This window comes from Electrophorus electricus, chromosome 2 (assembly GCF_013358815.1).
Source record: "Electrophorus electricus isolate fEleEle1 chromosome 2, fEleEle1.pri, whole genome shotgun sequence".
Taxonomy (NCBI): Eukaryota; Metazoa; Chordata; class Actinopteri; order Gymnotiformes; family Gymnotidae; genus Electrophorus; species Electrophorus electricus.
In genome coordinates this window covers 16,459,133-16,475,634 of record NC_049536.1, presented here as the reverse complement: position 1 = coordinate 16,475,634, position 16,502 = coordinate 16,459,133, and the positions used below count along the sequence as shown (strand labels likewise).

The 16,502-nt window shown below is 42.9% G+C and overlaps 2 protein-coding genes and 2 non-coding genes across 4 annotated transcripts; all 4 read right to left on the bottom strand.

The window, feature by feature from the left end:
• Positions 1-194: 194 nt before the first annotated feature.
• On the bottom strand, positions 195-6,135 carry LOC113569165 (N-acylneuraminate cytidylyltransferase-like). Its single transcript, XM_035523766.1, has 8 exons — positions 5,897-6,135; positions 5,634-5,776; positions 5,047-5,202; positions 4,622-4,755; positions 4,095-4,189; positions 3,743-3,914; positions 1,675-1,840; positions 195-1,205 (listed from the first exon to the last, which is right to left on the bottom strand). Exons 1-8 carry the CDS (start codon positions 6,118-6,120, stop codon positions 970-972), a joined length of 1,326 nt encoding a protein of 441 aa, XP_035379659.1. The 5' UTR covers positions 6,121-6,135; the 3' UTR covers positions 195-969.
• On the bottom strand, positions 2,956-3,096 carry LOC118241004. The gene has a single exon (XR_004775777.1). It is a non-coding gene; the product is annotated as a U4 spliceosomal RNA (small nuclear RNA).
• Positions 6,136-9,203: 3,068 nt separating the features above from the next.
• On the bottom strand, positions 9,204-16,501 carry LOC118242557. The gene is made up of 5 exons (XM_035534335.1): positions 16,410-16,501; positions 16,091-16,260; positions 10,595-10,760; positions 9,930-10,106; positions 9,204-9,601 (listed from the first exon to the last, which is right to left on the bottom strand). Exons 2-5 carry the CDS (start codon positions 16,184-16,186, stop codon positions 9,204-9,206), a joined length of 837 nt encoding a protein of 278 aa, XP_035390228.1. The 5' UTR covers positions 16,187-16,260; positions 16,410-16,501.
• On the bottom strand, positions 11,922-12,062 carry LOC118241002. The gene has a single exon (XR_004775775.1). It is a non-coding gene; the product is annotated as a U4 spliceosomal RNA (small nuclear RNA).
• Position 16,502: the final 1 nt, after the last annotated feature.

The following is a 16,502-nucleotide window of genomic DNA, read 5'->3' as shown; positions in this document are numbered from 1 at the left end:
CTGTTAAAAAAAGGACCTCCTGAGAAATAAGACACAATTTATAAGACAAAATTTATTATACCTGTATTAGTTAGGTTTTCTTTTTGGTAATCATGGTTCACTTTGTATTTTTTAGACAGTATACATTTATGAAACCGGCTTCTTAAAACTGTAGAACTGTATATCGCACGGCATAATGGGAAGCGGGAACGTCGTCAACATGTTACAACGGGACTTTTATTTAATAAATAAAAAAACAAGCACATGCAGTAAAGCCGTTGTAATAATCAACAATAACTCCATTTTGAAACATAAATGGAACCTGCTGCATTTTATTCGAGAGGATTGTTCAATTTAACTAAAGCATGTCGCAACGTTTATTACCAGAGATTGACCACCAGGAAGCAGTGTTTATACATTTACAAATCTGTCCAGGCTATACGGAAGTCTACAAAGCCCATTATTTAAGCATTAAAAAAATGTAACAAATGAATGTTCGAAATACTCAGGATGTAATTGCTGGACACCAGAATCCATTTAATTGTGACGTCCACGAACAACTTATTTATCTGTTGGATAAATGATGCCGTGTAAAATTGTGGCAATTTCATCCGCGAGGATTGGCTATACACCAATCTAACGCCCTACCTAACGTCATCTGGTAAAGCCAGAAATTCTAGTGTTCTTGCAGTTTCTTAACTGACTTTTCATTCAAGAGCAACTTTTTCATTCAAAAGTGTGACAGTTCAGTGCAGTCTGTAGTGGTGGAGAGGAAATCTGTTTCCCTGAAAATCAGAAAATCTTGCAGAACTTTTATGAATTATGGGTAATTTATGGGCTAGGTTGTTTCTTGTGTTGAATGTACATTTGAGAACACAGTTGGAACACTGAATCATAACATGTTGATATCAGTGTGAGGCTTAAAGTAAGCCTTAAACACTGTTTAAGAGTGCACACTCCAGTCACATTCGAACCTACCGAGTCTTTGCTTTAAACGTCCTCATTCTGTTTGAAAGGTAAGCTCTTGCAGTAAGGATTCCCTGCTGTCTGGAGGGTGCGCATCTTCTTCAGCAGCAGAATGTGCTCGCAGAACTCCCGCACCGCACCATGGCCTGCTGCACTCTGGCACTGGTACTTTGCTGCATTGAGCGTCACCACAGAGTTGTCCAGGGGCACAGCGCTCAGTCCAGCCAGGTTCAAGCAATCCACATCTGTTACATCGTTACCTGTAGTGCAGCAGAGAATCACTGAGGGATCCGGCTTGTTCATTCTAGTGTGCATGCCGATGTCCGATTTGAAAATTATTTTTTCTTTATGATTTGGAGAAATGAGAGAATTCGATTTTGTTTGGCATTGGATCAGAATCTTGGCTATTTTTAGATCAAAATGGTTTGGTTTTCAATGTTTTTTGTCATCATGCTAAAAAAATGTCAGTAAACACTGGACTGTGAAACCTCAGTGAATATTGTGCTCAGTAATGAAAAGCAGGTGGCGAATATTTATGCATTTTTTTTAGCTGAATGAGTTTCTGGCACAAAACAACTTTTCCTGATTAGCTGCAGCTATATTTCTAACCATTCTAACAAAATATTTTAACAAAAAAAAAAATCTAATCACTGTATGAGATCTACAAACCACAAAATAATCATTATTTAGAAGGGTAACTAAAGGCAAAAGTATACAGAAATCACTTACCAATATAGGCCACCTCTTTCCATTCTAGCTTCTTCTCCTTCATCAGTTTCTCAACCTCCACCTGCTTCGGCTCATTCAGAGACATCAGAACACAGCCCGTTTTCTGGGACAGCTTGTCTGTGAGTCTCCCCAGTGTGGGGTTCTCACTGGAAGTCAGCAGGATCACCTGATAAGACAGAGTGGAAGAAACAAACATGCAAAACGATAGCAAGTGTTACATTTGAAATGCTGATTTCAAAAAGTTCTGTGAGGCTCCATTATGTCATAGGTTGCTATAAAACATCAAACAGTTTTATACAGAAAGAAGTAATGCTACAAGAAGCTGTAACTGTAGGCGTCAGGTACTCTGATTATAGAAATGTGGATTATACTTTGAAATCCAAATGGATCTGTGTAAAATATTTTCTCTCTATTTTTTTAAATGCGATGGAGGAAGATCCTTTATACAATGACAGCGAATATGGCACCATGGTACAAATGTAATGATGCGTATAAAAGTGTAACGTTTGGCGCGTCAAGTTCCCAGATCAATCGTTACACTGTTTCATACACGAAGTATATCTCAGAGCAAAACTTCTTTCAAAGGATGTAACAATGACCTACAGGTGGCAGTTTATTTATAATACTTTATGGCTATTTTCTAAGAGCTTGTTAACCGTTTCTTATTTAATAGACTACAAAACTAAACAATGTAATAGATGAGCAACAGCAAAGGTCGTTTTTAAAATTGCATGTGTAAAAAAATCAAATGATCAACTGTAGACGTCTTTTATGCATGTTTTTGCTATGCTGTGTGATGTATATTTAGTTATAAAATTAGACTGCCTGTGTCAATGACCTGATTTAGAACTTTAGCTAGCTAGCAAACTAAAAATGAAAAGTCAATAAAACAAATACGAATTGTGGAAGCCACAGATTTGCATCTAGTAACTATTATCTGTGTTTAAGTATTATTGAATATAATTATTTATTATTATCATTATTTTTCTAAGACTCATCCTTGTAACAAGGAGAGCAGCTGGGATCAGGAACAGAAAGACAGGCAGCTGTTATTTCCTCCTGCAATGTTTATCCTACATCCGTTTTGTACTCTTCAGATAGACGTTTCAGTAACGTCCCCAAAGAAACCACAACTCATGTCTCTTCCAGAATAAAATAATTTGATTATATATAAAGGTTTAGACATTCATACCAATGACACCATAGCATATAAACACTGCAAAACTACTATAACCGTAACTGATGAAAACACGCTTCTTACTTTCAGACAATTTATATCAGCCTCCTGGGAGACTGTCAAAAATTGCCAGTGCCGACTATATCTCAAGTCATCACGGCAGGGTATTGGGTAAAGTTTTCAGTTAGCAATAATCGCACCTCAGATAAACCTCATAAGATAGGATACTGCCACTGCGCAAGAATAACCTAAAACCACATGAGGTCGAGCATCCGAGTAACAGGGTCCCTATGCACATTGACGGTTCTTTGATTTGCCTTAACAAAAACTCCAGAACTACTAGACATGCAGGCTGAAATTAGAGTTTCATATAAAATAATCAACAATGATCAACACTTCTTGATCAATGTTTTGTGTAAAAACACGAATACTTCGAATGTTACAAAAAGTGAAAGAACGAACACAATGCATGATGGGTAGTGGACAACAGAGTAAGGGTAAGGGGATGATGGTAGAGGTGGGGGGTTAAATTAGTGTGAACCTTTTGTCAATCACCATAAGGGGTGTGGATTGCACCAAAGCGGGTGGGGAGAAATTACATTGTTGAAGGCCCAACATGAACACCCTGTAAACATACATGCTCTTTTGCGACTGAAAAAGTGAATTCACAACCTACAGTTCCAATATACAGCAGTACAGAATCACCCAGCATTTTTACCAATGCCTTCGTCAAGACCGTTTTGATTCAAATTTACAGACCCTATGTAAATATAAAACACACAGTCTTGATTTTAAAAAGTCTCCACTGCCCTACCCTAAACACACAAAGAAAGCTGTGGTTTAATTAACCTGATCACAGATCAGCTTAGCATGACCTCTATTAATACCTACCTCTGTTCCTTCTCTCTGCAGCATGGTGATACCATCCAGATCTCTGCTGTTAACGGACACCCTCTCGTCTCCACTTGCAGACAGAGAGATCTGCCTATCTGTCAAACAGCCCAACACATTACACAGGAGAAGCCGCACCAACTCCGGCTTGTCCTTACCGAAGTAACCAAACCTGCATGGAGGCAAATGTGCGTGCACGCACACACACACACAAACATACACACACACCCCTGGATGCTGATCTTAAGGGTTGTGGCCATTCTTGCCTGAACACCAAGAGAGCAAAAGACGAGAAAGAGTGAACTGTGGAGATGGTTCTGTGCTCTTCTTCTGGTTTACCCTGCTGGTTTACCTGAGCACCCTCTGTTCTGCAACAGGCCAATCTATGTCAATGTCAATATCAATGCTGTACTTTGCGGGCATCTCAAAATAGGCCATCTTCCCTCCCTACAAAAGGCAAACATCACATATCACCACACTGCATGCCCTTTTCAATATCTTAAATACAGCCCATAAAAGATTATATAAATAAACCACTAACAACTTCTGGGACAACTAATTTTCTTTAATAAGAAGGAGGCTCAGGTCATCAACAGTAGACACTGGTGAGTGGGCAGAAACGTCTGACTGGCATTACGTTGTGGCTTGCAAACAGATTTTTGTTCTGAGTTTTTTCTTAATGGTTATGTTGCTAGACCTTTGATAAAAGTGAGTATCTGAACAATTGTTATAAATGTTTGTCCCTGCCTGATTGGTTTGAATCTTGTCAGTGTCCCTGTGTTATCCTAAGGTGTGTGGCCTAACTGCTCAGACAGAAACAAATTCTGAGATTAGATTAATTTGCTGCCTGCATCTTGAACACCATGGACCTCAGCTTACCTGCAGGACTCCTTCATCTATAAGTTTTTTGGTGGCGATGTAAAAGGATCCATTTTCACAGAGCTCCCCAGCCCAGTCCTGGTGATGGGGCCTCTTGGCTGGGTTCAGGTTCAGGGCCTTAGTGTCGGTGCCCTCTTGAGTAAAAAGAAGAGACAGGAAACACTTCAATTAAACAGCTGTGCAGTAGGCTTGAGAAGAGCTGGAACAATCTTCAACCAAGAGGTCTTTCGGTTCAAGAACACTGATCACAGAACTTGATTTGCTTTCCATTTAAGACTCATAAATGCACAATACATTTCAGAAACATAGCCTAGAGACCTTGCCAAAGAAAGTAAACTACTTAGTTCCATCCCAATGTGACTGAATTCCACTTATACCTCAAACACATCCATCTATGTAGGCTTATCGGTGCATCTTTCACACACCTCCTTTGGTGACCTCTTGCCAACGGAAGTGGTGTCTGCGATCGACAGAGAACACAGAGTCGTAGCCTTGTTTGGTCACCATCTCCACTGCCTGTATAAGGTGGTGTGGGTGGAGGCATGGAGAGGTGGCCTGAATATTACAGATGATGTCCACCTCTAAGGGAGTGGTGCGAAGTGTAAAAAGGGAAATACAAACTATGATTAGACAAAGTCAAATAATAGTCATTGAATTATAACAAATAATTAGTATGTGATATAACATAGAACATGTTACATACTGTATGACTATGTATGTAAAAAAAACAAACAACAAACCTGAATTGGATGCAAATGTTGGTATGAATAAATATGAGAAGGATAGAAGAGTGTCTAATAAAAAGCTCAGTTAAGCAGACTCTGCTGCAGTTGTTTATATGAATAAGTGTTCATTTAAACAGCAAAATGAACAGGGGTTGATTAAGTATGCAGCTGATACATACAAAACGCATGGCACAATGAGCCAGATTTGAAGTCCATTCACTTTTAAACACCAAACTAATGGCTCCGAGCTTCTGATCTGATCAACAGCAGAGAACAACATAACTTGCCTGGGTTCATTCGGCAAAACTCTTGAATAGTTTCCAGGGAGCTTGTTGTATCTTTGGACACTTCTGCACTCCTCCTGTGTACTTGAGCCCCCCATTTCTTTGCCACCCGCTCAATCTCATCGTGGTCAGTGGATACCCACAGACTGTGGAAATGTACCAGTAAACCTCACGTCAAGACAGGAACAACTGGTTTGGTGGCGGTCATCCGTACATTCATACTGCCACGAGTTGCAATTTGCAAATTACTATATTTAACGAATTACCTGTCAAACACATCAGAGTCTATAGCTGCCCGTATAACCCATCCGATCAGTGGAACACCCGCCAGCAATTTTATGTTCTTCAGAGGAATTCCATTGCTGCCGCCACGAGCGAGAATCACCGCAGCTACGTGTCTCTTCTTAGTAATATCTAGTTTGGCTCGTTTTGATTGATTATTTCTGTCTTCATCAGCGCTAGCTACAATTTTCCTCTTCATTATAGCCATTCCCTTCAACGGCTACGTGTACAGATTTTCCGGCGCATTACTGATGATGTCAGCGGGTACACGCAGGCGGTAGTAGGGTTTATTGAGAAGTACACCTTGATGCTAGTGGAGTTCCTAGACGGGTTCCAAATGAATTCAAGTCCAGGGATCAAATTGCAGCGGGATTTGAATCAGCATTATATACATCAGCGCTATATAAATACATTTGATTTGATTTAACCAATCAGCTTTTGCGCCATCTTTTAGTGCTTTTCATTTAAGTGGAAATCACAACGTGACAATAACTTGGTTTCTGTTTATTGTAATTGTTAATTGTTCTGTTAATTGTCTGTTAACTTGTAAAGATGGGTTGCCTTATGGGTTTCCATGCAAATGTGCTTCTGGAGAACTGAGCTGCATTGCATCAAGACAGATTAGAGGTGGGAAAAGGACACATCTGTTGGCTGTACTGTGTTGTCCTTTCTCTAGACTGAGAGATTCATCATTTTGTTCCAATAGCACCATTCCTGACTGAGGGCTCTGGTTTAATAGTCACCGAGCGAGAGAGAGCAGCTTTGTGGAACAGTGGGTGAGTAGGCCTGGCTGTGCATGAGCAATGACAGCTCAGCAGCATGCTGAACCAGAAGGGCAAGAGTTTATTGGGTTCAGCCTCTCACACAGGGTGAGGACTGTGTGGTATTGCAAATCAACAAGTTTACAGGGAGCTAAGCGAGGATGATGCAGGCTTCCATACTACCAGTATCGCTCCACTGTTCTGGCTTGCTCAACATACATTACCTGGATATCTATTTTTCTTTTAAAATAGGTTCTTTTTTTTTTAAACAGGTTCAATAATCAAGGCAAAAAGCCAAAAGAGGGATTTCTTAAATCAATTGTTTAACCTACATTTCTTTATTTCTGTTGTGCACAGAAGTCTGAAAAACATATTTAAATACAAATTTGTGTTTTCATTATTTTACAGAAATGTGTTCAGCGATGCTTTATAAACTTGCTCCTTGGTCTATATTCATCTTTTTTACTTTTTAGTTATTAACTCCAACCAATCTTTAGTCCAATATTTTCCTCAAAATTCCTCTTTAAGTATGAATAAAATACTACAGGTCTGATCATTGCTGTAAGTTAAGAAGGAGCACATTGATCAAGCTGCATTCCTGAACAGCACTCAGTTGCCATCGTGATTATTTACAGTATAACAGCGTTGCCAAGAGAATAAACTTACTCCAGTCAGCGAGCGTTTCAGTTTACATTTTGAGTCCCCATGCAACCCATGCATGTTCACCCAATAAGCAAAAGGTTTTTAGATCAATAAAACAAGAGTTAATTCTCCCAATTATTAGCCCAGTGCATAGTAACTACATATACCATAAAACTGGAAAAATCGAAAACATTTCAAATATGCACATGCAAGCATCCTTTACAATATTTATATAGAATCTTGATGCCTCCGTGAACTTGATAGCCCTGTCATGATAAAACCAGTCCTTTTGTTGAATCAGAAATGCACTTCACTAAATAGAAATCAACTTTTTGCCTGGACCAAGAGAACTGCAAACTGAATTCTGTTCTGAGACTTCAGATTTGATGACCAAGGTTGCCCTCTGGTGTCTACTAGAATTCATCACCAAAGGTAAACAATCATACCAGTTTTACAGAGACAGAGTGATGTTTTGAAAACTCCTCATTGTCATGCCAGGCCCAATCAATGTCAAAAGTACAGAAATGATCTTATCTGAATTTAAAAATTACCATTTTATTTTTAAAGCATATGTAATAAGAATGACCCATGTTCAATGTATAGAAACTAGGGGTGGGACTTTAACGCGTTAATTTCAATTAATTAATTACAGGGAAAATAACTAAATAAAAAATTAACGCATTTTAATCACACTTTTGCACTGTGGAACGTTTCTCAGTGCACGGGTTCCAGGCATACAGATGATATTGAGGCACAATGTGATGAGCATGATGGAGATGACGGAAGAGGCTACGCTGGTGGATGGGAAATTTAAATACAAGAAACTTCCAGATGGAAGTACAAACAAAAAATTTGTTATTTGCACTTTATGCAGGAAGGAGTTTGCTCATCACAGAAGCACTTCCACCCTGTCAAAGTCCACGTCAGACAAATTGACCAATTCACTGGCGAGATGGATTGCTGTGGACTGTAGACCACTCTCTGTGGTCGAAGATAAAGGGTTACAAGAGACGCTGCAAATTGCGTCAGCTGATGCAAGTTACGAACTGCCGTCCAGAAAGAGAATGTCCTGCCCTGCCCTGGCCCGAAAATATCTGGCCAGTCCTGCCATGTCTGTTCCTTGTGAGAGACTTTTCTCACTTGCTGGTAACATAGTTCAGAAGAAGAGGGCAGCATTGACCTCTGAAAATGTCAAAAGGCCAGTTTGTCTCAGTAACTGGCTGAGGAAGCAGTAGATGTTATCAGAAGGCCAATGGGTTTGTGTTATTGACTTAACTAAATGTTGATCATATTGACATGCTCTATGTTGTTGTTTAATTTTGGGAGTTTTGCTCAGGATATTGGAAGAATAAGAAGAACTGAAGTCAGAGGATGTCTTTTAATACCATTTTAGATGATGGTAGACAATATTTTATCTATTTTTATTTATAATGGGAGCAGTTGAAGTCAATCAGTACTTTGGCATTTTTTGTCAGAATTTCCAGTGTTCTGAAAGTGCTCTGTGTTTTCTGCAATCATCTATTGATCTGTATAGTAGACTGGTGGGAAAATAAACAAGATTTTGAAGTTTAAGCTCATGTTCATTGATTCATTCATCATCCAAACTTAAATTAATATTTCTCATGTTAAATATTGAAATGTGATTAAAATGTGATTAATTTCGATTAATTAATTACAAAGCTTCTAATTATTTAGATACATTTTTTTTAATCAAGTCCCACCCCTAATAGAAACATAATATATCGTCATTACCCTTCACACATCACATTTTCATAACACCTCTTTCTACTTTTTTCAGAACTTTTTTCAGAACGGCTGAATTCAATTCGGTCACGGAATGCTCCTCCCCCCGCGTGCAAGGGGGATTCACTGTTGTCTAAATTATTAACTACACACCCTTGGACAAAACACACCTTTTTTGTCTGTATTTAATCCCCTGACACTGTGTGACAGTGTGACCCCGAGCGCCTTTGGTACGATGGCCTCTCCTGAGACAAGGGGGGCCCCCATTGTCCCCCAAAAGGGATGCGGGGGCGGGAAGTGGTGCACGCCGCAGCCGCCGCCCCCGCCGCCACCGCCGCCGCCACCACCGCCACCACCGCTGCCACCACCGCTGCCACCACCCTCGCAGTCGGGAAAACTTCTCCGCGCCGGTGAGCCGTGACCATCTCTGGTTTGGCCAGGGCAGGTACCGGCCATGGGCCCTGCAGGGGAAGGAACACGCGGAGATACTCGCACTGGTAGCAAGCGGCAAAGTCTGGGTGGGAGGTAAGCTCTGGCACTGAGGATTCCCTACTGGCTGGAATCTGTGCAGAATGTGCAAAAATCTAAAACATTTCAAATATGCACATGCAAGCATCCTTTACAATATTTATATAGAATCTTGATGCCTCCATGAATTTGATAGCCCCATGATAAAACCGCCACCACCGCTGCCACCACCGCCGCCACCAACACCGCCACCGCCGCCACCAACGCCGCCACCGCCGCCACCGCCACTGCTGCCACCACCATTGCCGTCGGGAAAACTTCTCCGCGGCAGTGAGCCGTGACCATCTCTGGTTTGGCCAGGGCAGGTACCGGCCATGGGCCCTGCAGGGGAAGGAACACTGAGGATTCCCTGCTGGCTGGAGGCTGTGCAGAATGTGCTCGCAGAACTCCCGCACCGCACCATGGCCCGCGGTACTCTGGCACTGGTACTTTGCTGCAATGAGCGCCATCCCAGAGGTGTCCAGGGGCACAGCGCTCAGTCCAGCCAGGCTCAAGCAGTCCACATCTGTTGCATCATTACCTATAGTAGTGCACAAGAGAAACACTGAGGGATCCGACTTGTTCGTCGCAGTGTGCATGCCGATGTCCGATTTGAAAATTATTTTGCTTTATGATTTGGAGAAATGAGAGAATTCCATTTTGTTTGGCATTGTAGGCACTGGATCAGAATCTTGGATATTTTTAGATCAAAATGGTTTGGTTTTCAATGTTTTTTTGTCATCATGCTAAAAAAATGTCAGTAAACACTGGACTGTGAAACCTCAGTGAATATTGTGCTCAGTAATGAAAAGCAGGTGGTGAATATTTATGCATATTTTTTTAGCTGAATGAGTTTCTGGCACAAAACAACTTTTCCTGATTAGCTGTAGCTATATTTCTAACCATTCTAACAAAAATATTTTAACAAAAAAAAAAAAAAAATCTGATCACTGTATGAGATCTACAAACCAAAAAATAATCATTATTTAGAAGGGTAACTAAAGGCAAAAGTACACAGAAATCACTTACCAATATAGGCCACCTCTTTCCATTCTAGCCTCTTCTCCTTCATCAGTTTCTCAACCTCCACCTGCTTCGGCTCATTCAGAGACATCACAACACAGCCCGTTTGCTGGGACAACTTGTCTGTGAGAGTCTTCAGTGTGGGGTTCTCACTGGAAGTCAGAAGGATCACCTGATAGGACAGAGTGGAAGAAAACATGCAAAATTATAGCAGGTGTTACATTTGAAATGCTGATTTCAAAAAGTTCTGTGAGGTTCCATTATGTCATAGGTTGCTATAAAACATCAAACAGTTTTATACAGAAAGAAGTAATGCTACAAGAAGCTGTAACTGTAGGCGTCAGGTACTCTGATTCTAGAAATGTGGATTACACTTTGAAATCCAAATGGATCTGTGTAAAATATCTATATTTTTTTTTAAATGCGATGCAGAAAGATCCTTTATACAATGACAGCGAAAATGGCACCATGGTACAAATGTAATGATGCATACACAAGCGTAACATTTGGCACGTCAAGTTCCCAGATCAATCGTTACACTGTTTCATACACGAAGTATAACTCAGAGCAAAACTTCTTTCAAAGGATGTAACAATGACCCACAGGTGGTAGTTTATTTATAATACTTTATGGCTATTTTCTAAGAGCTTGTTAAGCATGTCTTATTTAATAGACTACAAAACTAAACGATGTGACAGATGAGCAAAGGTTGTTTTTAAAATCGCACGTGTACAAAAATCAAATGATTAACTGTAGACAGCTTTTATACAGGCTTTTGCTGTGTTATGTGATGTATATTTAGGCATATTCCTGCCAAACTCCATTTAGAATAGTTATAAAATTAGACTGCCTACATCAACGACCTGATCTAGAACTTTAGCTAGTTAGCGAACTAAAAAAGGAAAATCAATAAAACAAATACAAATTGTAGAAACCATAGTTTTGCATCTAGTAACTATTATCTGTGTTTTATTATTATTATTGAATATAATGATCATCATCATCATCATCATCATCACCACCATCATTTTAAAATTATTTTCCCAAGACTCGTCCTTGTAACAAGGAGAGCACCTGGGATTAGGAACAGAAATATAGGCAGCTGTTGTTATTTCCTACGGCAATGTTTATCCTACATCTGTCTTGTACTTTTCAGGTAGACGTTTCAGTAACACCCCCAATGAAACAATAACTCATGTCTCCTCCAGAATAAAAGAATTTGATTAAACCTTTATATACAGGCAGTCATACCAATGACACAATACCATATAAACATTGCAAAACTACTCTAACCAATGAAAACGCATTTCTTATTTTCAGACAATAACATCAACCTCCTGGAAGACCACCAAAAATGGCCAGTGCCAACTATATCTCAAGTTGCAACAGCAGGGTATTGGGTAAAGTTTTCAACTAGCAATAATCACGCCTCAGATAAACCTCATAGGCTACGATACTGCCGCTGCGCAAAGATAACCTACCACCCTAGGAGTTCGAGCATCTGAGTAACAGGGTCCCTCGATTTGCCTTAACAAAAACTCCAGAACTACTAGACATGCAGGCTGAAATTAGAGTTTCATATAAAATAATCAACAATGATCAACACTTCTTGATCAATGTTTTGTGTAAAAACATGAATACTTCGAATGTTACAAAAAGTGAAAGAACGAACACAATGCATGATGGGTAGTGGACAACAGATTAAGGGTAAGGGGATGATGGTAGAGGTGGGGGGTTAAATTAGTGTGAACCTTTTGTCAATCACCATAAGGGGTGTGGATTGCACCAAAACGGGTGGGGAGAAATTACATTGTTGAAGGCCCAACATGAACACCCTGTAAACATACATGCTCTTTTGCGACTGAAAAAGTGAATTCACAACCTGCAGTTCCAATATACAGCAGTACAGAATCACCCAGCATTTTTACCAATGCCTTCGTCAAGACCGTTTTGATTCAAATTTACAGACCCTATGTAAATATAAAACACACAGTCTTGATTTTAAAAAGTCTCCACTGCCCTACCCTAAACACTCAAAGAAAGCTGTGGTTTAATTAACCTGATCACAGATCAGCTTTGCATGACCTCTATTAATGGCAAGATGGCGCCGGTGAGGTTGGCTGCCGTCACGACTGCTCCGTCCACACCTGGCACTTTTTTCGCTATCTTTTTCGTTCTTTTCGCTCTTCCCGCTACCCCTGACTTCTCCGCAGCCCTTCTCTACACACCACGGCACGTATCTCGTACAGCAGAGATGCCCTTATTTCTCTTAATCTACATAGCACTCACCTCAAGCCGTCTGTAACCCCGGACCCAAGATGGCCGACGGAGATCCTGAGGGAAAACAGAAGACGCGGCGCGAGGAAAAGGCCGCGAGGGAAGCGAGCCGGCGTCAGGAACAGGCTGAGGGCTCGGGCACACCGAGCTCCCTTACCTAGCATCCTGCTAGCCAACGTCCAGTCTCTGGACAACAAGCTTGACGACCTCCGGGCCAGGATAAAGTTCCAGAGGGACATTCGGGACTGCAATCTCCTCTGCTTCACCGAGTCGTGGCTGAACCCAGCGGTACCAAACCACGCTATACAGCCGGCCGAGTTCTTCTCGGTTCACCGCATGGACAGGACGGCAGATTCGGGGAAGTCGAGAGGCGGCGGAGTGTATGTGATGGTAAACAACAGCTGGTGCAACAATGCCAACGTTGTTACTCTCGCCTGCTCCTGCTCACCCAACCTGGAGCTGCTCGCCCTCAAGCTTCGTCCCTTCTACCTTCCCCGGGAGTTCACTTCGGTCATCATCAACACCGTGTACATCCCACCTCAGGCTAACATGGACACTGCACTGTGTGAACTTCATGAGGCTCTCACACAGTTTCAGGCACAGCACCGGGACGCTGCACTTATTGTGGTTGGGGATTTCAACAGCGCTAACCTCAAGCGTGCGGTGCCCAACCTTTACCAGCACGTAACCTTCCCCACCAGGGGAAATAACTGTCCTGTAACCAGGACAGTTACAAGGCACTAGCTCATCCACCGTTTGGTAAGTCGGACCACGCCGCCATCTTCCTCCTACCAAAATATAAACAACGGCTGAAACGGGAAGCCCCGGTTCAGAGGGAGGTCGCGCGCTGGACAGACCAATCGGTGGCCGCTCTGCAGGACGCTCTGGATGACGCGGACTGGGACATGTTCCGGCGCAGCACTGATGATGTCAGCGAGTTCACGGAGGCAGTAGTAGGATTTATTGGGAAACTGGTGGACGACACGATCCCAAGAATCACCATCAAGAAGTTTTCCAACCAGAAGGTTGGAACAGAACCATCCGCGAGGCTCTGAACTCTCGAACTGCTGCCTACAATGCGGGGATCATCAGCGGGAACATGGACGAGTACAAGTCCGCAGCATACGGAGTGCGCAGGGCGGTGAGGGAGGCGAAGCGGCGCTACGGGAAGAAACTAGAGACACAGTTCCAGCAGAGTGGCTCTAGATCCCTGTGGCAGGGACTACGGACGATCACGGACTACAGGAGCCCACCCTCCGGACTGATGAGTGCGGATGAGTCTCTGGCGAACGAGCTGAATACATTCTTTGCTCGCTTCGAGGCTACATCTAGCAGCGCTAATGCTAGCAGCACAAAGGCCAACGGCGCTAGTGCTAACAGCGCCAATGCTAACGGCGCTAGTGCCAATGGCACTATCGGCGCAGCCAATGGCACATGCGCGGGGCCCACCATAGAACAGCGCCCTCTCATCATCACGGAGAGTGACGTGAGGAGAGTGTTTAAAAGGGTGAATACCAGGAAGGCGATGGGACCAGACGGTATCTGCGGGAGGGTCCTCAAAGCCTGCGCAGATCAGCTAGCCCCGGTATTCACCGACATCTTCAATCTCTCCCTGACGCTCGGTATTGTCCCGTCCAGATTCAAGCGGTCCACCATCGTCCCCGTCCCGAAGAAACCTCGACCCTCCGACCTCAGTCGTGATGAAGTGCTTTGAAAAGCTAGTCAGAGACTTCATCACATCTTCACTGCCAGCCTCCACGGACCCACTGCAGTTTGCATACCGCCACAACCGCTCCACTGACGATGCGATTGCACATCTGCTCCACACTACACTGACTCACCTGGACGAAGGGAGGGGAAATTATGTTAAAATGCTATTTGTCGACTACAGTTCAGCATTTAACACTATCATCCCCTCCCTACTCACTACTAAGTTGGGGGATCTAGGACTGCATGCGACTGGATCTCCAACTTCCTAACAGACAGACCACAATCAGTACGGGTGGGCAACTGCGCCTCATCCACCCTCACCCTCAGCACTGGAGCTCCTCAGGGTTGTGTCCTAAGCCCCCTGCTCTACTCACTGTACACCTACGACTGCACAGCCACTTCCAGCTCTAACATCATTGTCAAGTTTGCTGATGACACCGTTGTCGTGGGTCTGATCTCGGACAACGACGAGAGGGCCTACCTGGAGGAGATTAAACACCTGGAAAACTGGTGCCAGGAAAATAATCTCCTCCTAAACGTCAGTAAGACAAAGGAGCTGATTGTGGATTGCAGCAAGAAGCAGGAGCGGCACTACCAACCTGTGAGGATCAGTGGAACCACGGTGGAGAGAGTAGATAGTTTCAGGTACCTTGGTGTTCACATCTCGCAGGACCTGTCCTGGTCCCGCCATACCAGCTCCCTGGCAAAGAAGGCTCGTCAGCGTCTTTACCACCTCAGACGCCTAAGGGACTTCAGACTGCCCTCCAAGGTACTGCGGAACTTCTACACCTGCACTATCGAGAGCATCCTCACGGGGAACATCACAGTCTGGTTTGGAAATAGCACCAAGCAGGACAGACAAGCACTTCAAAGGGTAGTGCGTTCAGCAGAGCGCATCACTCACTCAGAACTTCCTGACCTGCAGACCACCTACTACAAGCGGTGCCAAATCAAGGCCAGGAAAATTGTGAAGGACCCCACCCATCCCAACAATAGACTCTTCTCTCTGTTGAGGTCAGGGAGGCGCTTCCGCTCCCTGAAGGCCAAGACAGAGAGGCTGAAGAGGAGCTTCTTCCCACAGGCCATTCGGGCCCTGAATCAGGGAAACTGATAAACTGTGGGGACCACCACCACCACCACGTAACATGACTGTATATCTGTACATATGTATATATAGATTTAGATTTATACTCAATTAACCTGTTACAACAACTGTAGATATGGTACTATACAATGGATCTGTACATTCTGTAGATTGTGTACATATATACTCAACCATATACATTGTACATTGTGTATATAATCATAATATACATATATATTGTACATACATTATTAATATATTTTGTACATACATAGAATATATATTTTTATCTGTATATATAGTTTTTTCTCTATGCACCCCTGGTTCTCTTCCTCAGTTTGGACAGAGCACGCTCCACCATTTCACTGCGTGTTGTACTGTGTATGAATATGTATGTGACAAATAAACCGAACTTGAACTTGAATACCTACCTCTGTTCCTTCTCTCTGCAGCATGGTGATACCATCCAGATCTCTGCTGTTAACGGACACCCTCTCGTCTCCACTTGCAGACAGAGATCTGCCCATCTGTCAAACAGCCCAACACATTACACAGGAGAAGCCGCACCAACTCCGGCTTGTCCTTACCGAAGTAACCAAACCTGCATGGAGGCAAATGTGCACGCACACACACACACACCCCTGGATGCTGATCTTAAGGCTAGTGGCCATTCTTGCCCGAACACTAAGAGAGCAAAAGACGTGAAGGAGTGAGCTGTGGAGATGGTTCTGTGCTGTTCTGCTGGTTTACCTGAGCACCCTCTGTTCTGCAACAGGCCAATCTATGGGAATGTTAATATCAATGCTGTACTCTGCAGGCATCTCAAAATAGGCCATCTTCCCT

Bases quoted from the DNA above. Each gene is read 5' to 3' on its own strand.
- LOC113569165 (XM_035523766.1), bottom strand. From the start codon at position 6,120: ATGGCTATAATGAAGAGGAAAATTGTAGCTAGCGCTGATGAAGACAGA. The intron at 4,190-4,621 runs GTAAGCTGAGGT...TGCCTTTTGTAG, and splicing joins TAGATGAAGGAGTCCTGCAG to GGAGGGAAGATGGCCTATTT. The intron at 1,841-3,742 runs GTAGGTATTAAT...CTGTCTTATCAG, and splicing joins TGCAGAGAGAAGGAACAGAG to GTGATCCTGCTGACTTCCAG.
- LOC118242557 (XM_035534335.1), bottom strand. From the start codon at position 16,186: ATGGGCAGATCTCTGTCTGCAAGTGGAGACGAGAGGGTGTCCGTTAAC. The intron at 10,761-16,090 runs GTAGGTATTCAA...CTGTCCTATCAG, and splicing joins TGCAGAGAGAAGGAACAGAG to GTGATCCTTCTGACTTCCAG. The intron at 9,602-9,929 runs CTCAGTGTTCCT...CAGTAGGGAATC, and splicing joins CCTCCAGCCAGCAGGGAATC to CTCAGTGCCAGAGCTTACCT.